The sequence below is a fragment of the Alexandromys fortis genome, unplaced genomic scaffold (assembly GCF_014885135.2).
Source record: "Alexandromys fortis isolate MF-2015 unplaced genomic scaffold, M_Fortis_MF-2015_v1.1 scaffold_18, whole genome shotgun sequence".
Lineage (NCBI taxonomy): Eukaryota > Metazoa > Chordata > Mammalia > Rodentia > Cricetidae > Alexandromys > Alexandromys fortis.
The window spans coordinates 6,586,999-6,611,415 of NW_026067897.1; the positions used below are offsets into that span (position 1 = coordinate 6,586,999).

General features: G+C 43.8%; 1 protein-coding gene across 10 annotated transcripts in view; it reads left to right on the forward strand.

Moving 5' to 3' along the window:
- Positions 1–24,417, forward strand: part of Asph (aspartate beta-hydroxylase) — a 209,180-nt gene that overhangs the window by 114,472 nt on the left and 70,291 nt on the right. For all 10 annotated transcript variants that reach the window (XM_050164096.1, XM_050164090.1, XM_050164038.1 and 7 more), the window contains 4 exons: positions 1,719–1,855; positions 7,687–7,785; positions 9,529–9,618; positions 14,911–15,048. In XM_050164096.1, coding sequence (XP_050020053.1) covers positions 1,719–1,855; positions 7,687–7,785; positions 9,529–9,618; positions 14,911–15,048 — 464 coding nt within the window. The remainder of the gene's footprint in view (positions 1–1,718; positions 1,856–7,686; positions 7,786–9,528; positions 9,619–14,910; positions 15,049–24,417) is intronic.

Consider the following 24,417-nt stretch of genomic DNA (forward strand, 5'->3'; position numbering starts at 1 on the left):
TACACTCAGGTCTTTGTTCTTGCAAGTCTGGCTAGCTTGCCAGTCATTGAGCTTTTCTCAAGCAAGCTGACAGCTCCTGAGGAAGGATACCTAAGTTTGTCCTCTGGCCTCTAGGTGCACACACACGCATGCGTATAAACATACACAAAAACACTGTGGATTTTTACATTCGTTTTAATTTTTTAAAGAATTTGTTAAAATATTATTTAACTTAGAATTATGGACTTCTTTGGTTCCCTGTTAACTTTATTTATTTATTTATTTATTTATTTATTTATTTATTTATCGGGGTCTTTCAAGACAGGGTTTCTCTGTAGCTTTGGAGCCTGTCCTGGAACTAGCTCTTGTAGACCAGGCTGGCCTTAAACTCACAGAGATCTGCCTGCCTCTGCCTCACAAGTGCTGGGACTAAAGGCGTGTGCCAACACAGCCTGGCTCCCTCTTAACTTTTATGCCAAGACATTCTCTTGCATCCTAGCCTTAGAGCAAGGTCATGTGTGACGACGTCTGACCTCTCACAGACATTCTTGAGTGTTTAGTGTGGTCTCTTCTGCTGAAGTGTGAATGAGGCAGGGTCACACTAGGAGGCTCAGAGGCAATGAGACAGAGACCCTGGAACTGCATGGAGGGGAAGTTGCCTCACAGTACAACAGGGGACCAGGACACAGAAGAAGGGGCAGGCAGCAGGTTTCTGCAGGAGGTACTCTGGTCTGCACTATTGTCATCGTTAACAGAGAAATTCCAAGGCAGAAGGAAAGCTGGAGCCTAGGTGGGCAGGTAGGGAGGCCGGAAGTGTACAGAAAAGAAACCAACTTGTAAGAGAAGGAATGGCTGCTTGGGCAAGCCACCCTGGGGTTCTGATGGGAATAGCACTAGCCAGCAGTAGGGCACAGACCACGGAATGAACGGGCCAGGCTTTCTGCTAACTGGGGAGCAGCAACCCTGACTGAACCTGCTGCCGCCTCCTGACTGACATCCCTATTACAGGCAGCTAATCCCTGTGAGGAGGTTTTCATAAGTGCTCGTCTAATTTAGCACTCTCTTTTTGTTTTCAGTTTCTGTCCCCAGTTGGGACAAAGGCAATGATGGTGGACCCAGACGGTTTCCCTCTGAAAGCCACAAAGAAAACAGCGGCTGGGATTTCCTGAGCCATGTAGTGCACCATAGCCTGTCGTCCACCAGAGGCTCCCCTAGTACAGAAGATGTCTCCTCTGCTCTTTAACTAGATCAGTAAGAAGAGACAAGCGACGTGTGTTTGTTAGAGAAGGCCTCTGCAGCGAAGCCCTGGTCCCTCAGTGCCCATTTACGTCAGTAGAAAAGTACCGACTGCACGGCCCTAAGTCTGGCTCTTCGTTATCGACCCTCTATCAAAAACTTTTAAAGCTAACAACCCAAAATGATTTCAGCGGAACGTTTTCCTAAGGAATTCGAAAACTGACATTTTCTGAAGAAGGAATTTAAGATAAAAACGTAAATGTGGATTGACTCGGAAAATAACGCTGTCTTTACAGTTTAGGGTTGATGCTGTGTTTAGTATCTAAGCGAGCCATTATGTATAGCATTATTACCCTGCTCCCCAGGACTCAAGAATCCACTCATAGATAAAGTCAGATGTAAGGTGTTTTCAGGCTCCGTTAAACCCACTCGCGTGGTTTGTGTTCTCAGCACAAAGCAGCACATAATATTTTTATTCCTATTCATTATTTTTCCAACATCAGGTCACATGAGAGGCTCCCTGCTTACCCTCCAGAGGCTAGTTCAGCTGTTTCCTAGTGATACGGCATTGAAAAACGACCTTGGCGTAGGATACCTTTTGATGGGAGACAATGACAGCGCCAAGAAGGTTTATGAAGAGGTAAGCACAGGTCCGCTGTGGACCACACCGATTGTCTTGTCTAGTGAGTTCAAGTGCCGATGGGAAATTCCCTGCCACGTGATCTTGAATGAAATCACATGTAAGTTATTATGTCCTAGATAGTCTGGACTTGGTCTTCCCATTTCTCTTTCTTTCCTGGACCCAGGATGTCACATCTAATATAGGCTGGCCTCAAACTCATGGCAATCCTCTAGTCTCAGCCTTCCAACTGCCACCATGCCCAATTTTTCCTATTTTTGTTTTTCTTTATTGACCTCTCTCCATTGTGCAGAGTGGCAGGTCCCATAAAGATGATTCAGGTATACATATACATTGACCATATTTATCCTTGTATCTTGATTGGAACAATTTAAATTTTAGTTCACGGTTATTGTAACATTTTTTAAAAAAAAACATTTTATTTTATTTATTTTTTTAATATTTATTTATTTATTTATTTATTTATTTATTTATTATGTATACAATATTCTGTCTGTGTGCATGTCTGCAGGCCAGAAGAGGGCACCAGACCTCTTTACAGGTGGTTGTGAGCCACCATGTGGTTGCCGGGAATTGAACTCAGGACCTTTGGAAGAGCAGGCAATGCTCTTAACCACTGAGCCATCTCTCCAGCCCAACTGTAACATTTTTTAAGCTTCATTTTTTTATCATTCTATAGACAGTTTTCTAAGGGTTTTCTTTGTGGTAGTAACAGAATGAAGTTAATAATGAGGTTGATATGTGTAAAATTTATAATCTTTTTAAGTTTTGCAGTATAAGCCTCTCAGGCAAAAGTAGTAGATTATACTGTTTTCAAAAGGGCATTGATGTTCTGGCCAGGGCGGCTTTCAGAGAATTTCTACATTATAGTGGGCATTTTAATAGATAACCTCTAAGTCACAAGCAACTATATAACCCAGAAAACTGGCTCCTTCAGGCAACGAGGGAATTTATTTGGCACAAAGCAAACAGGATGTCGAATGAACTCCGAAGCGGGAGAAAGCTAAGCTCCGTAAAACAAAGATGGATATGAGCGCTTGTTATTCCTTAACTTGGGCCTCTGCATCAATGGTCTCCACCCGCTCCCTTTACAGGAAATGCTACTACAGTGAGCAAGCTGTGTAGCTCGAGGGGCTCTTGTGTATTGAGAATGATGTCAACTGCAGCAGTCTCACGCCCAGGCCGGAGACCTGGTCCACTCTCAATGTAGTGCTCGCTGCTGTTGCTCTCAGTGCTTGTTTGAAAAATCATTGAATTTTGAAGCTATTGTCTTTCTACCCATGTTATCAACTTCATTGTTTCTGAGGGAGCAGAACTTTGACCTTGGCTTTCTATGGCATCCTTGATGCCTGCACAGGTGGACTGAGGCATTGCAAATGTGTGTCTTCCAGAAAAAGACCCACATCAGGCCATAAGACAATTCCATGTGACCATGGTGTCTGCTAGCATACCCGGTGTCCCCTGCCCTGCAGAATCTGGTTAAAAGAAACGTCATGTGTGTCGGTGATTCAGAACCGTGTGAATGTAAAAACGAACACACCATCACAGACACAGAAATGGAAATGCAGTGATCCTTCCTCCTTGTATGTCCCCTCCTTCCCACACCCCCTTCTTTCTTCTTGTAAAATTCTCCCGTTTCCCAATCCCCTCTTTTCTTTCCTTCCAGTACCCTCAAGGATTTGCCGCTGCCTGGGTGTCACGCACACAGGAGGTCAGGGCAAGCTTCAAGAGACCCTGACTGGCCTCTAAACTGTACATGTCTCCTCTCTCACCCTCCAAACCTCTTCCCTGAATGCACTCAGCCCTTCCACCTGACGGCAAGTCTCAGAAATGTGAAGCATTTTCCTCACCTTGAAAAATAAAATTATGTTGTTTATGCACCTGAGACCACAGTCTCACCTGGCTGCGCGGACTAGGATGCACGAAGCTTCAGATATTGCCGCATCACACAGCTGATTGGTTTTCTTTTAAAAGAGCTTTTATACGTTGAAAGTAATGTGCGGTTTGCCTTTTCCCTTCCTCTTGGCGTCTAAACGAATGAGCTATGGCTAATTGATACTCTTTCCCTAGCCGAAGTTTGGCCTGGTGTATTTATCTTTTCTCCCAGGTTCCTTTCAGAAACTGTTACCCGGGTTTCATTTTTTGTGCACATTGATTTTTGAGTACATTTCAGAAAACTATTGTGATATCCTATTTTTAGTTTTCCCTGGTTTTGTTTTCGGCATAGAGATTAGCTTTACAGAGATTTGGTAGGAATTGCTCGCAGCTGCAGCTTTTGGAGACTCCTCCCCCATCTCCTTTCCAAGGGAGTCGCGCTGCCACCAGCTGGGGACCCCAACCCAGCATCATTGCCAGTTCTTTGCTGTCCCACAAACCCTGTGCCGATCTATGGCTCTGCCGCACACCGCACCCCTGTGTCTGCGCTCAGTGCTCTGGCACCCAGTTACCGAGCTTCTGGCAAGGGTGTTGAAGGTTAAAATACACAAACACACACAGACAGAGAGACAGCAACATGGATCATCCTTGAATTCCCCAAGAATGCCCCCTTTATTGTGTTCAGGGGCAGATTATATAGAGATAGGCACGCCCCAGCCGAACCCACCAGAAACCACTCTCCTGCCATCAGGAACTCCTGAAGGTCTCGTGCTCAGAGCAGCTGTAGGCACTCAGATCAGGGGATGACAAGAAATTCAGGATCTGGGGTCTCACTGCTCCCAACATGGCTCAGCCAGCCCGCATTTACTAAACATTCACACACCAACCAGTTCAGGACCCCATATCGAAGCAATGCAGAATGTGTCTTCATGGGGTTTCCAGTCTGGGGCCAGGCCACCACTTGTCACATTGTCTTCACGGGCCCAGTGCGTTCACCAGACACCGGTCACCTCTTGCTTGAGCTGGCTCCGATTCTTCTGCAGGGTTGCTGTCCTTTGACCTTCATCTACCCCAAGCACCACCTGACCGTAGCGCCCAACTCCAACTCTGCTGGGCTTCTTCTCATAGAAATGTTCTTGAAATATCTTTTACTGTGTACCCTTTCAGGGAAACGAGTTCAACCAAATGTTTGGAGTGGTTTATAGATTTAAGTATTATCTATCTATACAGTGCATACTTTATAAAAAGTACATGCCCTCCAAATGAGATTTAAAGCTCAAATGAAATATTTAGAGTGCTTTACAAATTTTATTGACCTGAGAAAAATCCCTTCCCACTGACTAAAGTGTTAATATTTCAGTACCACCTATGTATCTATGTGCTACTCATGGTTTGGGAATACCCATGGATCTAATGCACCCGGGATGTTTGCATTCTAAGTATCCATCCCGCAGCGGAGGCCTAATTGTGATGATAGCATGGATGCTGTCCCGCAGTGGTACCTTGAGCCATTGTGAGGGGCAATGAGGATCACTGGAACAGAGGCACAGTGGTACTTGTAGCAGTCAGTTTGGTGATGGAGATCAACACTGAGTAACACCGAGTAACAAACTGTCAGGAAGCATAATACAGTGTGGGTATGCTGATTCACATCCCAGGCAAGATAGAGTCACGCGACTCCCACTGATACACAATTTAAAGCATGGATCCTTTATTCCTAGAGTTTTCTATCTAGTATTTTTTCATCATAATTCACTTGGAAAATGAAGTCTTGGATAAAGGAAGATAGGTGGTGCTTTAAAAGTTTGAAATGTTCCTTGCAATGAGTTTTTTGCAATGTGGGTAAAAAGATAGATAGATTGATAGATAGATAGATGATAGATAAATACATAGATGGATACATAGATACATAGATAGATACATAGATAGATACATAGATAGATACATAGATAGATAGACAGATACATAGATAGATACATAGACAGAAAGATAATATTCAGACATATAATAAATGGATACAAAGATTCTCAGTCTTTTTACTATTTTAGTCTATTTTATTCTCAGTCTGGATTTCTTGTAAACCCACCTGTGTCTTTGTCTATGAGTTTATTAAACCGGTAGAGTCACTGCCCATCCATCTACAAAGTGCAGAGATGTGGTGTCTAAATGTAGAGAAACAGATGGGGACAGTACTGTCAGCCTCTCTGGCACCTACGCCCTGCCCACCCTCCTGATTCTGTGTGTAGCAGGTAGGATGCCTGACTGCCCATCTGCAAATGAGAGGAGAGCTGTGAGCCTGCTGCCCAGGAACTGTACTTCAGAGCAGAAATGTTTGTCACTCCTTCTCCGTAGCACAAATTCTAATTGATCTCAATAATAAAAACCCAGAGTTAGATATCGGGGTAGATGCTAAAAGATCAGAGAGGTAAAGAGCCGGTCACTAGGGAGACTTCTTACCCCTACTGAATCCTCAAAGTGAATGGAGCCCCAGATCCTGTCTCCACCTGCTTTATATTCCTGTCTTCACTTCCCTAGTGTTGGGATTAAAGGCCTGAGATCCCCAGTGCTGGGATCAAAGGTGTGAGCCACCACCACCTAGCACTGTTCTCTTTTAGACTGATTCGATTCCGTGTAGCCCAGAGTGGCCTTGAACTTCTGATCTTCCTGCTTTCTCCTCCCATTGTGCTGAAATTAAAGGTGTGTGCCACCACTGGCTGCCCTCTATAGTTAAATAGTGGCTTAGCTCTGTTCTCTGATCTCTAGGCAAGCTTTATTTGTCAGAACACACACAAAATACCATACAGCATTTCTCCCTGGAGGATTAGTTTTCTTGTGTCCCTAAACAGAATATTCTGTGATTGAACGTGACCCCTGTCCTTTCCTCCAATTTCTTTGCCTATTGTGTTGTTTGTATTTCATACCATTTCCTTTTCCTGTTTGTGTGTGTACACTTGCATTGTGTGGAGGCCGGAAGAGGGCATCACATCCCTCATAGCTGGAGTCGCGCTCCCAGGAATTTATCTTCATTCATATTTTTAAGCCTGTTATTGTGAAATAATCTCCCACTGCCGAAAGGTCGCACAGGTGGGACAGGGGTCCCCAAACATTCTGGACACAGACCCCGCACAGGATCAAGGAACTGGACTCTGGTACCTCACTAGGCTAACACACAGGTTCCCAGCACTTAAGGCCCTCTTCGGTGTTCCTACAAGGCTCGGGGTACTCTCATCTGCTGCTATGCTAAGCCTCTAACAGTTCCTCGGGTATTTTCCACTCCCACACCTATGAAAAATGCAGGCAGTGGTTTGGTTACAGCTCTATACTTTTGGTGCAGGTCAGACTCGGGAGCAGGGCTGTGCCGTCTGCAGTGATACGGGACCATACTACAGCACGTGTCCTTCCCATGGTCAAGGCAATGCCCCTTTAATGCCACCCGAGTTGCCTTTATGATCACCGTGCATGTGCGGCCATTCACTCAAGATTCCTTTCACATCACACTCTGCCACTGACTTAGGTGACCACTGATGGATATTTTCATGATGAATGGGTCCTAATATGATAGGCTGAGGCATGTGTAGAAAGCAATGTGTAATTGCCCTCCAGGTTCTCTTTAAGCACAAAAATTTGGTGATTTTTCTCTATTCGTTGAAAAACTTTGATGTCATCAGTTGGCAGGCGTTTTTTTCTGATTGCAGAGTTAAAACCATGCCCCAGCAGTTACTACCTTCTCCTTCGCCACTGTATTCAGGGAGTAATTGTGAAGAGCATTTTGCATTGAGAACAGTGGGTTTGTTTTGTTTAATGATAGCAACGAGACAAAGCGCTACCACCGAGTGTTTGAAGCTGTAACATCATCACCCATTCCAAGTACAGCGAAACTAATTAGGATTTGTTTTGGCGCTCACTTGCACAGTTTCTTCTCTGTCACGACAGCTCTTTGCTTTCTTTGACTTCAGGTTCTGAATGTGACACCCAATGATGGCTTTGCTAAAGTGCACTACGGCTTAATCCTGAAGGCACAGAACAAGATAGCAGAGAGTATTCCCTACTTAAAGGTACCTGCAGTGGTCTCCTTCCGGCTGCTCACTTCATGGACTCATTTACCCCCCCCCCATTGGTTATGGCTTCTAATTGATTAGCATGCGTGGTGGAGGCTTCCTGGCATCGGGAGTGGATGCTTCATAGGCAGTAGGCTCCTACACCCTGACTGAATGTCAGGAAGGGTCACCTACCACATAGGCAGTGGGCTCCTACACCCTGTATGTCAGGAAGGGTCACCTACCACATAGGCAGTAGGCTCCTACACCCTGACTGAATGTCGGGAGGAGTCACCCACCGCATAGGCAGTAGGTTCCTACACCCTGACTGAATGTCCAGAAGAGTCACCCACCATGAGATGTGCTTTGTTTGACGTCACTGTTGCCAAAATTCCCAACAAAATCCGTTTAAGTTTTCTTTAGGCTCTTAGTTTCTGGAAGTGAGCAGGGGTGCCTCTAGTTGGCATGTATTCTCATCTGTCCTGGCTATCATCGGACAGCAGAGATCTTTCCATTCTTCCCAGGGCCATGTGGGCCTGCACATTGGTCTGACTTAAGGTGCCCTCATGTCTCATTCTGGAGACCTGATAGTGTTCTCCCAGCTACATAGGTGGGAACACAAGAGCTGGGGCAGGTATTTAACAAACAAGGATGCTCCATGCCAGAAGTCAGTTGGTTGTGTTAGATGCTATTTTCCAACATTGTGCAAATAACATTTCTTCTGGGAGAAGATAACGACCTTTTAAATATGTGTATGTAGTTTTATTATTATTTTTAAGCATGGGTATGTGGAGCAGGTGCATCCACAGCACACAGCATGGTGTACACGGAGGGCAGAAGACACCTTGCAGGAACTGACTTTCCCCTTGCAGCATGTGAGCCCTGAAACTCAAGCTCAGGCCATTAGACTTAGCAGCAAGTTCCCTCACCCACTGAGCCATATCACCAGCCCTAAGAGAATGGGCCATATAAGGGGAGACCTCAAAGATACAAATTTTCAGAAAAGAAGTCCTTGCTATTAACCTATTTCAGACTTTTGTTGATTTTTTTTTGCTTTTCTTTATTCATTCCCTTAGTAATTTCTCTCTTTTTTTTAAAACAAAAATCTCCATCCCAGTGCTTGTGTGAAAAGTGGGAAGAAATAGCAAAACATTCCATAATAGAAACCGTTCAGTAAAAAAAATGACATGTGTCAAACTTGCTGTTGGCTTGAATCCTGTAAATTTAATAAGAAGTTCCATTAACTACCCACAGTACATTTGTCCACGGCAGGAAGAGATACCACGTACACTCTGGCTGCCGTCACTTGAAACTGGAGCAGTGAAGTGTCTGGATTCAGGGATGCCGACTCTAGGTGGTGTGTGGTCAGGCTTGTAGAGCAAAACAAATGAAAATCCGCCGGCAGGGAAGTCATCTGCAATAGTGAACTATGATTGTTCCCATGGCAGAAGCACACAAGCACATGCTAATGTATGGACAGGTTCACTCTTAGTCAGTGGTAGCACACAAGTGCGTGCTAATGTATGAACCTTCCACAGTTAGTCAACGGTAGCTGCATTGTGAAATTTACATTGCTAGTCTCATTTTCATACTCTGAAATGTGGACCAGCCTCACAGTCACTTTTAATAAGGAGATATAATTTTCCAGATTTTAGGTTTTCCTAAAAGATGTTGTAGTTCATGCCTGAGGAAAATCTACCCCAAACAAGGCATGAGACCTTAGATCACTGTTCATAGATGGTAATAATGACTTTTTTCCAGGAAGGAATTGAATCTGGAGATCCTGGCACGGACGATGGCCGGTTTTATTTCCACTTGGGGGATGCCATGCAGAGGGTCGGGAACAAAGAGGTACTGCTGACTGGGTTTGTGATTTTATTCCAGTAGATAATGGAGTGAGGAGAGGTTATTGCTTCTAGGAACAAATTAGAGCTTTACTAACATTTTTAGCAAAAATTATTAAAGCAGAATTCTTATAAAGTTTTCGCGATTTAGAATTTACAGTTTGTTTGTTTCCCAAGGTATCAAATATGTAATCTGAAAAGTTCCTCTTTTGGTGTGTGTGAGTCAGGGTGTGTGTCTGAATGTATCTCTGTGTGTAGGAACAAGCTAAGTGCTGCCTTGGAAAAATACCTTTAAAGTTAAGACAGATAGAGGTCTCTAAAGGTGTTCTAATTTTTAAAAAATTTATAGAGATTAATTTTTGTTTTATTTTGTACTTTCTGTAGTAGTTATTTTAGAACTATTTGACTCACCCCCTAAGCACTGTGGTCTTCATGGTTAGCTATGTAATTGTCATATTAAATTTAAGCTGAACATTTGTAGCTAGGATAATGACAGGTACCAACACACAAGCACACACACACATGCACACACACGCACAGACATGCACACACATACATATACATACACGTTGTCACTAGCCCAAGTGGCACATCTTTGTGATTAATTTTTTTCCTGAGTACAGTTGTCAGCTTGTATAAACATGGCGTTAGTAGTGAAATCGTATACCATGACTTTCTAGCCTTGTCCTACTCCACTGTGACTTACGTGCTCATGATGAGACCCACCTCTCTCATTCTGTACTGTAGAAACATTACCTCAGCTGTCACCAGAGTCTGAAGAGAAAAGGACAAATGAGAGACTGGCTCTTTGTGACCGTTGTCTTCCCTAGGTGACACCTAAGGACACAGCTTCAGATTTTTAAATTTAATAAGAATACAAGACCCTCTGGGCAGCCGCTTGTTTTTGCTCAGAAGCAAGGGTGGCTGTGGCTGTGCTGTCTCCTGCAAGAGACGCGAGTGAATTCAGAGCAGTGGAGGCTTGGATGATTGGCGTTATCTCCCGTCTCCATTTCTGTTCACATGTACTTTCCCCCGCTAACCTGCCAACCATTCGACTGAAAGAGACTAAGACACTTAGAAGTGAAGAGAAAGATGGGGAAAGACGTCGCTGATGGGTCGTCATTATTTTGTTCCTTCGGTTTTGGATGTAAAAAGTACCCTCCTTTGAGTGAGAAGGCTAAGAAAGTACCTGCCACCGTGTCCAACACTGGGTAAAAATTCGTGTTCAACTACTGTAAATATAATTGTCACTAATTAATTTCTCTTCGAACATTTTGTGACACAGGGCAAAGACAGAGAAAAGAAATCTACTATTATCTCATATCTTAGGTGAAAACAGCTCTTACTTCAAAGACAATGAATTCACTACTGAACACTTGTCACGAGCCTGGTATTTAAGCCCAATGGACTGCTCTGCCAGTGTAATTATCACTAACATGCAAAGAGCAGCCCAGGCCCTGGATTTGGGGAGATCAAGGGATTCGTGTTTCCAGGGAGCAGAAACAAGTCCATAGCAGCCCTGTGTTAGTGTAGCCCCAGACTAGGTGCTGAGTCCTGGGTCAGAGCTCACCTAAGCTTCCAGAAAACAGAGCCTCGTCCCAGCTGAGAATGGACACGTGCGACGCAAGCCTACAGCCTCTGCAGCAGAGGCTGCTGAGAAAATGGATGTGAACGAACCTTTTTGTTAGCGTGGAGGAGAAAGAGAAGAAGACAAACCATGGCAGCGTGGCCGAGCTCAGAGGCTCTCTTCCTTCCAGCCATGTTCCGTCTTCGTATCTAGTCTCATTCTCCAGGAGCAAACTCGCACGTCTCCTGCCTGGAATGACACAGCAAGCTCCCCTTGCTCCTCTGAGCTGTTTTCCTCCTAAGCTCTGTCTCTGGTTCCTTTATGGCCAACTTCTGAATCAAAATTGAGGTCAGCCTTGGCTCCTCCCTCTTTTCATCCCTTCCTGAGGGCCACTTCTGAGGAACAGGCTTTCTGGGCTCTTTGGTGGCCCTGCTTTGTTCAAAGGCTGTGAATTCCAGTCTCCCATCAGCCCACCTTGTCACAATCTGCCTGTTACTTCTTACATTAGTTCCGTTTTCTCCATGGCCACGTTATTCTGAAAATATCTGGGATTCAAAATAAAACAAAGCCCAATTTCCATTCAATGTTATTTACAGATCCACACAGACAAGTTGCAGTCCAGTGTTCTCACCCGTACCTGTCTCCCATTCCTAGTACAGATGCTCCAGACAGACCAGCTCAAGCCAGACCACTCAGGGTAGAGCCATTGCACAGATTTCTGAAGGGGAATGTTTTACTCGGGGGTGTGTGCATGCCTGCCTGCCTGCCTGCCTGTCAATCTGTCTGTGTGAAGAACACATAGCAATAACTCGACAAAAATAGGAACAGCATTGATGTGGACTGCATTTAAGAAGGTAGCCTGAGTCTGGAGGTGTAGCTCAGTTCCTAAACTGCTAGCCTCCTGTTTCGGTCCCCAGCACCACAGGAAGTGGGTGGTGATGCATCCTATAATACCAGAACTCAGGAAGTAGAGGCGGGAAGATCAGAAATTCAAAGTCATCTTTAGCTACACAGCAAGTCTGAGATCAACCTGGGCTGTGTGGCCCTGTTTGAAAAAGAACAAAAAAGTAAAACAAAAACCAAGCAAAGTAGCTGGGAAAAGCTGGGGAACTCTTGCTGTCAATCTTACAGTTCTTTATTATGTTCCAAAACTTGATAAACAAGGACAGAAGTAGAGGTCATTTACATAGGTTTCTTACTTGACTGAATTTTCTATGAATTTTTATGGTTTGTATTTTTTAATCTAGCCTAATTTGTTGAGTCCATTCTGTCATGGATCGGTAGAAGCAATTTTTAAATTTCTGATTTATCATTGGCTTTCATTTCTGATAAAGGGGAAATGCTATTGGAATGCAGATTCAAGGCTCTTGTTCAGTTTGTAGTGGATGCTGTGAGCATTAGAACAGGCCACATGGTAGTGTGAGCAGAACCTGTAAGAGCTGCATTAGCCCAGGCATCCAGCACAGGGCAGCCTCAAGCCTAAGACCCTGAAGGCTGCAGTGTGAGCCACACCGCCTGCTGTCTGGGTTGTCCTATAAGTACCTCTTCTCTGCACGAAACCATCAATATGCCTAGTCCTTCAAATGATTTACTGATGTTTGAAAAATTAAGGAACTACAAGATTTTTTTAAAGTCCTATATGTTAATTAATAGTGTTTAATTCAACATTGAAGGCTTCGGAAATAAAGTCCTAAATTCAAATTGGCTGAAACAATAATGATCAAATTAATTTGAAAGATGAGTGCTAGAGTGCTGTTTTCTTTTTCTTTCTTTCTCTTTTCTTTTTTCTTTTTTTCTTTTTTGCCTGACATCAGTTAGCCATTTTAACTTTCTGAGCTTTAAAGAACTCTGGGCCCAAGTTACACGTGTCTCAAGGACAATATATAAGAAGTATTACCGTGTGTACTGCTTGAGATTTTAATGAGAAAGATAATTAAATAAGATTCTTTTTGGTGGTTTTAAAAAGTGGTACAAGGAAAGAGTATGTTTAACTTGAGAGAAGACTTGTCTTCTGGTTTCAAGAACGGAGCCATTATAACCCTCAGCTGCAGTGATTGTAAGATGGAGATGCCGGGGGCTGTTAGAAGGACCTGGTGAGGTCACGTGTGTGAAAGGCAAATAAATACTGGAGTGTTGTAGGACACGGGAGGGCCATTGAGCCCACCCTTTACAGTGCTAAGCAAGAAAGTCCCAAAACATGATTATTAAACACTTTCAAAAGTTAATAGTTTTATACACTAAAATATGATTTTGTTCACTTTCAATTTTTTTCATATAATAAAATCAAAAAGAAGCAAAGAGTTGTAAAGTTTAAATAGTTATAACTGGAGTTTTACAAAAAAGGCATTTAAGTTAACATTAAATGCTTCTTTGTATTGATCAAAGCTTGTATATTTAACCAGGTATGAGAATCCCACATGTCTATAATCTCAGCATTCAGGAAGCTAAGGCAGGAGGATTCCAGGTTTGAGGCTACCTTGGACTATGTGAAGAGACACTGTATATGAGATGGGAGGAAGGGGTTACACATTTTTTAAAAAATCAGTTCTCAAAAGAGCAGTCCTTGGACCAGACATAGAAAATGGCAGAGATGTTATTCAGTATGCCCTACAAACTCCTCTTTAACGACAATGGGCACGTGGAGCAGGCAGCCTGGGCGAGGGCCACTTGAGGCCATATGGCAGGGCCTCATTTGGACCAGCCATGTGGAGCAAGTACTCTGCTGCCAGCTGTCCCTGAAAAAGCTAGTCTTAGATGCCAGCAGCATCACAAGCGCCAACCTGAAGCCATGAGTGCTATCCCCTATTGCAGAAAGTGCAGTACACTATGAACAAGAGTTTCCTATTAGAACGTCTGATATGGGCTACCATACGAGTTATTGCCAACTCAGAACAATATTTCCTTATTCTCTATTCTGTCAGCACAGGACAGCAAATAAAGTTACTATGAAAAGGAATTACTTTTGATTTTAGTAGTCCAATTCAGTAACTAGCAAATGTATCTGAAATGGTCTAAATCATAATCCACCCCCCTTTCAGGAAAATATAAAAATAGTACTCACAGAATGAAAGCAAAATACAAACGTGCCCTCCTTTGGCATCTGAAGTTATGTGTCTGAAGTTAGGACTCAACAAATTAGTCCTAAGCTGGCTTAGATGTGTGGAGACCAGAATAGGTGGGGGCATGGATCCAGATCCGCAGAGCTGACAGCCTGAGAGTGGAAATTAAGTGCCAGGCTTCCCTTATCCCAACAGCTCATAGGCTCTCGGTTAAACCACAGAATTCTCACCCATCTCAGCAGGTTAGGTCTTTATTTAATCATCTCAAAGTACAGATAGTCCCCGAATTCAGTTTTGTCGGGTGTGAAATCAGGCTGCATTCAGTAGAAACCATACTTCAAATTTTGGCTTTTGAGCTCTTCCCAGGGCAGTAATATATATATTTATAGCATATAGCACCATGTTGTCTGTGATGCTGAATAGTGGTGGTGAGTTATGGCCGTCAGTCATACATCATGGATTGGACTAAGGGGCCATCTGCAGGAGCTCTGGCCCTAAGGCTGAGCTGTGCGTTAGAGGGAAGTAGGTTTCCACTATAGTGCACTTACCAATGGGTCTGCAACATGGCCCCACCACAGCTCAAGGAGCCTCTGTTACTTACTTTACTTCCTTTCATTTTGTAACAACGTTTCCTCCGAGGGAGCAGTGTGAAACAACCTTTCTGTTCTTTCAGGCATATAAGTGGTATGAGCTTGGGCACAAGAGAGGACATTTCGCCTCCGTGTGGCAGCGGTCCCTCTACAATGTGAATGGCCTGAAGGCTCAGCCATGGTGGACGCCCAGAGAGACTGGCTACACGGAACTGGTGAAGGTGAGTGTTAGCTTCCAGAGCAGCCCACCCAACTTACTTCTTGCCAAAACCACAGGGTGTGGAAGGAATGTTATGCAAAAGGTATTTTCTTTCTTTCCTTTGTTTTTTTGTTTCGCTTTCTTTGTTTTTCAAGTCGGGGTTTCTCTATGTAACAGTGCTGGTTGCCCCAGAATTTGCTTTATAGATCAGGCTGGCCTTGAACTCCCAGAGATCCACCTGCCCCTACCTCCCTAGTGCTGGAGGCATGCACAACCATTCCTTTATTTTATTTTATTGATGCTATTTCATTTCCGATAAGGAATCCTCTCTACTTGAAGCTTCACGAGCCAGGCCTCCATCTTCTGTCCCTCTCAACATTTCGATCTTTCAAGCACCCAGTGCCAGCTCCGTAAACTCTGAACACATGCAGACCTTTCCTAACCCAAAGTTTCAAAATCTCTTCCCAGTCCTTTCCAAAGCACCACTGTCGGCTTCATCACAGCAATACCCCAGGTCCTTGGAATCAACTTCTGTCCTAGTCAGCTCTCTGCTGCTGTGGAGAAACACCTACCAAAATCAGCTTGGGAGGGAAGGGTTGTTTGAGCTCCTAGGTTACAGTCCATCATCATGGGAAGTCAGGGCAGGAGCGCAAGCAGGAACCGAGAGGTAGAAGATGAAGCAGAGGCCATGGAGGAGTGCTGCCTATTGGGTTGGGATGCTCGGCATGGCCTGCTCAAACCACTTTATTATACATCCCAGGACTACGTGCCCAGGGCTGGGTGGCCTGCCCACAGTGGTCTGGATCATCTTCCATAAATCGTTAATAATAACATTAATAATAAATGCTCCCATCTATATGCCCAAGCGCCAGTCTGATGAAGGCACTGCCTCCATTAGGGACCCCACTTTCCAGGTGACTTCAACAACTGAATGGCTATAAAACGTGGAAATGTTTTACATCAGTAGATCAAATCTAAGCTTAAAGATTACGTGTGATTTGTAGTAGAGATTCGTGAGCTTTTGTTTGTTTTAGGTAAAATGTATTCGTAGGCACATTAAGAAAACGGGACTCAGTAGTGATTTACTAACATAAATCATATTGTTTTATTTTTCAACTGGGAAAAAAATGTATGTGATTGGTCAGATGGGCTGCCATTCGGCCTCTTCAGTTTGTAAGATATTTTCTGGTTTCCCAATAACAAAGGATCTTCTGTGTGAGGGCAAGAGCGAGAAACAGCGCCAAGTGGAGATAGAGCCAGGATGTTGGACTCGGCAAAGCTCCAAGTACTTTCCTTCTTCCCTTTACCTGTATAATTGGAATTAGTCACGTTTTTGGATGAGGAACACGTAGAGTTCAAGATCCTTAAGGTTTATTAAATTTTAATAATGAATTTGTCTGGGAGGAAGACCTGCAATATGCTCTCACTGTGCTTAGGAATCAGGCCTTGTTTGACGGTTTATATTCATATCAGCACATGCGTACGACATGTGCATGCGCACCCGTCATAAAGTCAGCCCCCCCCCCCCCTGCTCAGGCTCTATGGCTTTGTAGATCAGAACACAGTCTGGCAGTGATGTTTGCAGACTCTTTTAAGAGGCCCGCATCCTAGCAGAAAGAGTACAAGAACGCCTTGACGAATCTACAGCTCTTAGTGTGGTCCATCGTGTGATTTTTCTTCCAAAGATTCCATCTCTTCTCAGACCCACACTGGGCTCTGCTATTCTCCTGCCTCATCCACATCTCCTGGACTCTGTGGAAGCTGAGTTACCTGCTGTCGCTTTCAGGATGCTTCCAAATTCAAGCAATAGAAACCAAACCCAAAGATTGCTTCAGCCGCAGGGAACCGGATTGATTCTCTTATCCTGATCTTGGAAGCCTGATCTCCAAATAGATGTCATAGGTGGACAGACAGTCAGGAATAAGGTTTCTTGGCCTTACACTTCCTCCTTAGTGAGCTCTGTCAACGCTGTGTGGTAGCCACCAGCAGCCCCAGGACCGGAGCTGGAAAGGGTTAAAAGGCCATTGGGCCACCACACAAACACTAGAGACTTCCAGGCAGACTCTTCCCTATTGGTAAGCACGTATCAGAAGGGTTACAAGGAGTTACAGGGAGCCTGAGACACTAGGTAGCTACCTACAGGCTACAGGAGAGAGGGTGGGCCTCCACCAAGGCAGAACAGTGGCTGTTGTCCTTTCTGTTTCTCTGGACTGAGTGACTTCCCTTGGGGGGGGGGGAAGAAGAAGAAGATAAACTAAATGAAAAAAAAAAAAAAAAAAAAAATTAATTAAATATTTTTTTTTTTCATGTTTGTCATTAATTTTTAAAGCTACCTTCACTTGTTTCGTTTATCTGCTATGAAAATATTGACTCAAGTTTCATTACCCAAACAGACTTCTGACTTTGTGGTCCATATCTAACTACATTAACACATTCATTGTGAAAATTTGCATACCATATAACCTCCTTGTTCTTATGTCTTTCTAAGAATGGTTTTAGCCAGTGTCTTGGTCCATTTTGAATGTGATAACAAAATCCTACAAACAGAATGTCTTAGCAACAACACAGATTTAGTTTTCAAGACTTTTTGTTTCTAGGACATCTAAGATGGCAATAGAGGTAGACAGTGTCTGGGAAGAGCTTGCTTCCAGGTTCACAGGTGGTGCCCCCTCACTGGGTCTACATACAGGGCAGAGAAAAGGCAGCCTTCTGTCAGAGCTGTACTACAACTGGGGATGGAGCAAAACAAGTTAGATTTTTGTTTGTTTATTTGTTTTGTTGTTATTGTTTTGATTTTTCAAGACAAGGTTTTTCTGTGTAACAATTCTAGCTGTCCTGGAACTAGCACTTGTAGACCAGGCTGGCCTCAAACTCACAGAGATCCACCAGCCTCTCCCTCCCAAGTGCTGGGATTAAAGGTGTGCACCACCACCACCCGGCCTAAACTAGATTATTTTAAATAAAGTTTTAACATCTACTAAGCTACTAAAAAAATAAATAAGAAAAAAGACATTAATGAATATTGGTGTGTATATGGAGAAATGGAAACGCTGAAAGCTTCAGATAGGTGTTAGAAATTGTACCACTTTGGAAAACAGTGCTTGCTCATAAAATAGTTGGACACAGAATGAGTGCATAAATCAGCAATTTCTGCAAAACCAGCGTCCTTCAAAGTGCAAACAACTGGACAATGTGGTAACCATTTTATATACGCTGCACACTTACAAGTCATGAAGTCCTGAGATGTTTACAGCAACATGGATGAACCTAAAATGTCATGCCAAGTGAAAGAGGCTAGACACAGAAGTGTGTGTTATAGAATTGTATTCATATAATTGTATTCATATGAACTGCCCTGACTAGGCAAATCAGTAGGCACAGAAAATAGTGTTTTCCAAGGTCTGCATGGCTGGGAGAATGAGGATTGAGTGACCTCTGATAAGAAGCACTTACTTTTCTAACTGAAGATTGAAGAGTTGATGATTCCTCAACTCAGCATCTACTAAACCCAGCTGACTGACAAAAGCTAACTGAGTAGATTTAAGGGATGTGAAGGACTGCTGAATAATCCATTCAAAATAAACAGCATATGATAATGTGCAGTAGCTTAAAGACAAGGGCAGCAGGTATCTGCAGAATGATGATGCTTCATTGTCAGAGCAAAATGGTGCAGTAGCTCAGAGCATGCACTCCACAACCACACTGCCTGCTTGGGTGTTCTGAGTCATGGCCCTAGTGTGGGACATTGCCCATGTTCCCTGTATTTCAGTTTCCTTATCTGCAAAGCACGCTGGTGTTGGCTCGAACTGTGTTCTGGGGGTTTAATAAGCAGGCAAGCTCCGTAAACGTTAGTTATTGCTATTATGATGGTTGTAGTTTTAATTACATGATTTTGTGGATTTCTAAAAGCAACTGTAAAATTAATTCTGAAGCATCCTTTATTATTTGAATAATAATGTACTAATTAACATGGGCTGAATGCTTCCTCCCAGCCATCAGTGTGCTGAGGGCTTTTGTGTAATATTTTATGTAATATTGCTAATATAATCTTTACAGCAGCTCTAAAAGATTATTACCCACTTACATGTGAGTGAAATAAAGATGAGAAAGTTAGGACACTTGCTTAAGTTCCCATCTTTAATGGTTTCAGGATTGGGACTTTAGCCCAGGCCTCTTTGCTCTTAAGTCCGTGTCCCTCCTTGTGCCCTACAATGGCCTTCAGAATTACTGGCATTTGCTCGTGGGCCATATGCTCTCCCTGTGCAAGTCAAGTGTGTATTTTATAACTGCATCTAACTGAGCTTCTGGGTTGCAGCCCTTGCCTGGTTAAAGCTCAGCTTCATTTAAGAAGTGAGGCAGAGGCTGGGTGTTAATCTGAGAGGGCTGTAGGAATTCCTCCAGCCAGTAGTCTTTAAGTTACCCGCCCACTTGGGCGTAGCCTCTTATAATATATATGCCGATGTAAAGCTCAGGTCTGGCCTCTCTTCTGGAAGCATGATTTGGTTCCTGTTCCCAGTTCGTGCAGAGGACTGTGATCTGTGAGTCTACCCCTAAATAAATAACCCTTTATTATACTCAGTTCTGGGCTAGTGTGGGATTTCTTTTACCATCCTTCTTCATGAGAGTCCAGCAGCTCTCATGGAATCTCAGTGTGGGTGACACCTGGCAGCTCCGTTCTATGTGATGCGATTTCACTTTGCTGCCTTAACTTGCAGAAATATTAATATCATACACTGAATGACCTTTTCAGAAGAAAGTCATTTCAGGGCAGCTGCCACCGGTAATGACTGGATACTGAGGAGCCCCAGGACCCATCACTACGAGTTGCCAATCACCCATCAGGATGGTCTTCCACTTCCAAATTCCAAACTTGAATATTCTATATTATCCACTCACTGAGCTCTTGAAATAGAAACCTGGCTGTCACGTTTGGCCAACGTGCTTTCAAAATGATCTCTTAGTGTGTGTCTAAGGCCCTCGAATGACTTGCATTATCTACCAGTGTGTCTTCATTTAGGATACTCAGTGTGTTCAGAGGTAGGCAGCGAAGTTTCCTTGATGGTGATGGGCAAGGCTAAGTACAAGCCCATGTTGTCGAGCTCTCTCCATTCCCCTTCCTGCGTAGCTTGTATTTCACAGCTCTAGCATCTGGGTTGTAAACTTAGATGGAAAAAAGAGAGAAAAGTCTTGCACTGGTATTTTCGCTACAGATGGGTAAGTGGTTGTTTACAGTTCACAGATATCAGAGTGTCAAGTCCCTGGGAGACTTGAAATTGGCATAAGAAGTGGTTTAAAATCCTTGGAGGATTGGAAATAGAAGTTATTACTTGTTTGAGGTTAGCGGTTTGATCAGCACGAGTTCATGGCCAGTTTAGATGCAAACACTTCTGTATAGAAGTCACTGCAGCACATTCAAAGCACAGCAGCCAAGAGCCCCCGAAGCTGTGGGTTAAGACATCCCTCTGTATTTCTTTTCCTGATGCTGGCTCGCCGCTGCTTGCATTCAGCACCAGAGAAGAAAGAGAAGTTCTTGGATTCCTCTCTGAGCTTCTCGGGCTGGCTGCTCTGATGTCAGCAAACAAACAGCATGTGCGAGACATTGCCTTTCTTAATATTGTGTGTCTTTTATTCCGGTTGGAGAAGTTCCCACAGTGCTCTGCCTGTGGTGCGACAGAGAGCAGAGAGTGGTGGCTGAGAGCCGCGCTCTGTCCACTTCCATCAGGCGCTGGTCTTTTGAAGAATTCCATTGTGTTGTGAATGACTTCGCCTGGACAAAAAGAGGCATTAACCAGTAATTATTATGTCGGGGCTGCAGCATTTCTTCCTCTGTGATTAAATATTTGAATGTTCTCAATGAACTCGAACTTGCTTTGAAAAGAAATGGATTGAGGAAGCAAAAATGTCAGATTTGCTGTGGAATTAAGTTACAAATTAAGAGGATTAGCAACTTTACATAAAAAATGAGTGTTAAGGTGTAGAGAAGCATCAAAGGCAATTCCTTACAATTTACATACTGGTTTAATCTTAATGTTTTAAGGCACCCTTCAAACTTTTTGGACCTCTGTGATATCTTCAGCGAAAACGGCAGTGAAACCAAGCCGAGGTGAATGACTGAGGGCTATGTGTTAGAGGCAGGACATTTTTATTTTTGCTTTTTGCTCTGGCACACTGGGCACGTAACTGCATTCAGCAGAGATGGCTTATCTCTAAATTTAAAAATAATTGCATCAGTTTCTTCTCTCTTGCAAGGTTTTGTTCAGACTCAAAACACAAAACAAGGAAGCCCGCCCCCGCAGGTGTTCCTGTGTTCAGTTTAGATGCTGAGACTGAAACCATAGAGCTGTAGGGTAAAAGGCCTGCCTCCGAAAGCCACAGAGGACTAGGCTCAACCATGGTTCCTGATACCCCAACTAAAGAGCCAAGTAAGGGTGCAATGCAGTGAGGTTTAATATATACCCACTGGGAAGAGCAGAAAAGGGGGCCCAGGGTTTCCGTGTTTGTCCTCAGCATCCTGGCATGAGCTTCGGACAGACACTTCTTGAGTGATTTACATGCTATGTTCAGAGGTTAGCGGTAGCCCAATGTAAGGAGCCCGCCTGGCTTTTATTCTACCTTCACTTACCTTGTAAGCCCAAGTGAGGGCTCGATTCTTTTGCTTCTGAGGGCCTCTTTAAGATCATCATCTATAAGCCGAGTTTGGCAAAGAACAAGGTACTGTTGTCTACTGTGTTGGTCTGAAAGGCCATTTCTCTTTCTCAAAGTGAAATACATGAGTTATCAATATTTGTCAGCATAGGGGGAAAAATGGCTTTATTGCCAGTTCTTTTGAGGAACTCACAGTGCAGTGTTTGATATTTCTGAACGATTATCTGTAGTTAATAGTCCACTTTAGACATAGAAATGCTCTAACTCAGTGGCTCATGTCTGTGGCTTGATGTCCATGTGCACAGATTAGTGTCTTGAATGTGCATGTGCCCGAGCATATGTGCATGTGTCTCCTTTGCCATTCAAGTCCTTGGACCCCTCAGCTTGGAATATTTCTTCTGGCAAATGCAAAGGCTCGACAACTAAACCACAATAAAGCTGTGACTGCTAAGCCTTCAGGAGCCTGCCTAGCAAACCAGCTTCTCTAAAATAACTAACCAAGGAAGGTAGCCTAATATAAATCAGGTTTTCAGAAGGCCACACGCCTGTCTCTAGTGAAAATCCAGATAGCTTGGCAATGACTATGTGGCATTAGCCGAATGGTAGGGATCTGATTCACAAATAACACCTTTTCTGGGTTTTGTCCATGGTTCCGACTAAATCAGAAAAGGCCAAGAAGGCACCTTCTCAGACCTTCCAGAGTCTTATTTTGACCCCTCCCCCAAATTACAGGTGGCCACGCCCAACTCTCTCCAAGCTGGGAGTAAATAGCCTCTGCTGTTTTCAATTGACTGCCCTAAGTTTGTTTTCCCAGTAAGACATGATAGCAGTTTTCTTTCATCTTTGTATCCAAGCTTAGGCAAACAGAGGGCTGGTCAGAATGCATTAGGGCCAGCAAGAAATTGTTTCTTTGATCTGTAGAGGTTTTATTCGAATCCGCGCACAGAGAATTTGCTGTGGGACTCTACTTGCTGTGGGCTGTGCAAGGTTCTCCCCACACAGGGGAAAGTTGATGCTCTTTCCAAAGCCTGGCACATTATCGCAGATGGCTTAACCCGCTAAGATCAAAAACAGTTGATTTTATCTCAAAAAAAAAAAAGGTATATAACTCCTAATATAAGATAAATAATCACCACTCCACAATGTTATATAATTCCTAATATACCCTAAGCATATCCCTGGAAAGCTACCTAAGATTTGGTAGCTAATGTGTGAGTGCACCGTGGTTACCAGTTCATTCTAACGCCGGCTGGATGCACAGGTGCCTGCATACCCCTTTGACCACATCCCTCCTCTTAATTTACTACCAGAACCTGTCAGAGTACCTGATCACAAGAACTTCCAGAGCATCCCACTAAGATTACCCTGACCACTGTGAGTTCTTGCGTTATTGTTTTTCTACAGATCAAATCAACTGTTGTTCTTTCTAGAGAAGGGTCTCACTATGAGATCAGGCTGGCCTGAAACTCAGACTATGCCTACTTCTACCTCTGCAGTGGCGGGACTTAGAGGTATATGCATCAGCACACCCTGCGAAAGATAACTTTTCTCCCCTTTCTCTATGACCTTTATTTGTAACAATTTGTTCATCCTCTTGTTCATACAGTTATCTGGGATCTCCCATCTGCTATTTGCTTTTTTTAGCTGGAACAGGTTCTGACTTGAACCTGTTTTATTGTGGCAGCTGAATTATATCACCCTCCCCATTTCATGTGTTGAAGTGTTAACCAAAGGTACCTCAGAATGTAATGATATTTGAAGACAGGACCTTGACAAAGCAAGTACATTAAAAACAGGCCATTGAGGAGGGTCCTAACCAAGTCAAAATGGAATCCTTCTCAGAGGATGAAATTTAAACCCAAAGATAGAACCCAGAGGTGCGTGTTTTCAGGAGACAGGCCATGTTAGGGACCCAGTGAGAAGACAGATAGTAGGATTCCACACAGCTTTCAAAGGGCCTTTAGTGGGAGTTGTCCCTCCTCATATTCCTCTCAGAGACTTTTGAAAGACGCTTTTAAAATGAGGATCCTGGGGCAATCACTAAGTAAGTTTCCCAGAATCCCAGCTGATAGGTCACAGAATCAAACTTGTAAAGTAAGCAGTCTACCTGAGAAACCAAGAGGGAGGGAGGGAGAGAGAGAGGGAGGGAGGGAGAGAGGGAGAGAGGGAGGGAGGGAGGGAGAGAGGGAGAGAGAGAGAGAGAGAGAGGGAGGGAGGGAGGGAGGGAGGGAGGGAGGGAGAGAGAGAGGGAGGGAGGGAGGGAGAGAGGGGAGGGAGGGAGGGAGAAGAGGAGGTGGTGGTGAAGGACGCCTAAAGGGCATCAGGTGTCCAAGAATAGCAGTAAAAGAGCGTAAAGCAAGGTTGCTTTTAAAGTTATAAAAAAGATGTTGGTCTTAGCAATAACTTCCTGGTTTGACTTCAAAAGCTTAAGCCCCAAAAAAAGCCAAAACCAGAGCCATGGGAGTGCGTTAAACCTCCACACAGTGGAAACCATCAAGAAAATGGAAAGGCAGCCTGCAGAATTGGAAAGTATATGTAAATGAAGATTTCAAACCTGAAATATAGGAAGACTCGTGTACCTCAAAGGCAATAATCTGATGTAAAACGGTTGGGACGTTTTTCTAAAGAATGTGTACAAAGGACAGCCAGGTGTGTGAAAAGCAGCCAGCTTCATTAGTGAAGGAAATAAAAACCAAAACCTCGGTGCGAAGTCACATTACACCCGATAAGTAGGGAGAAAGGAGGG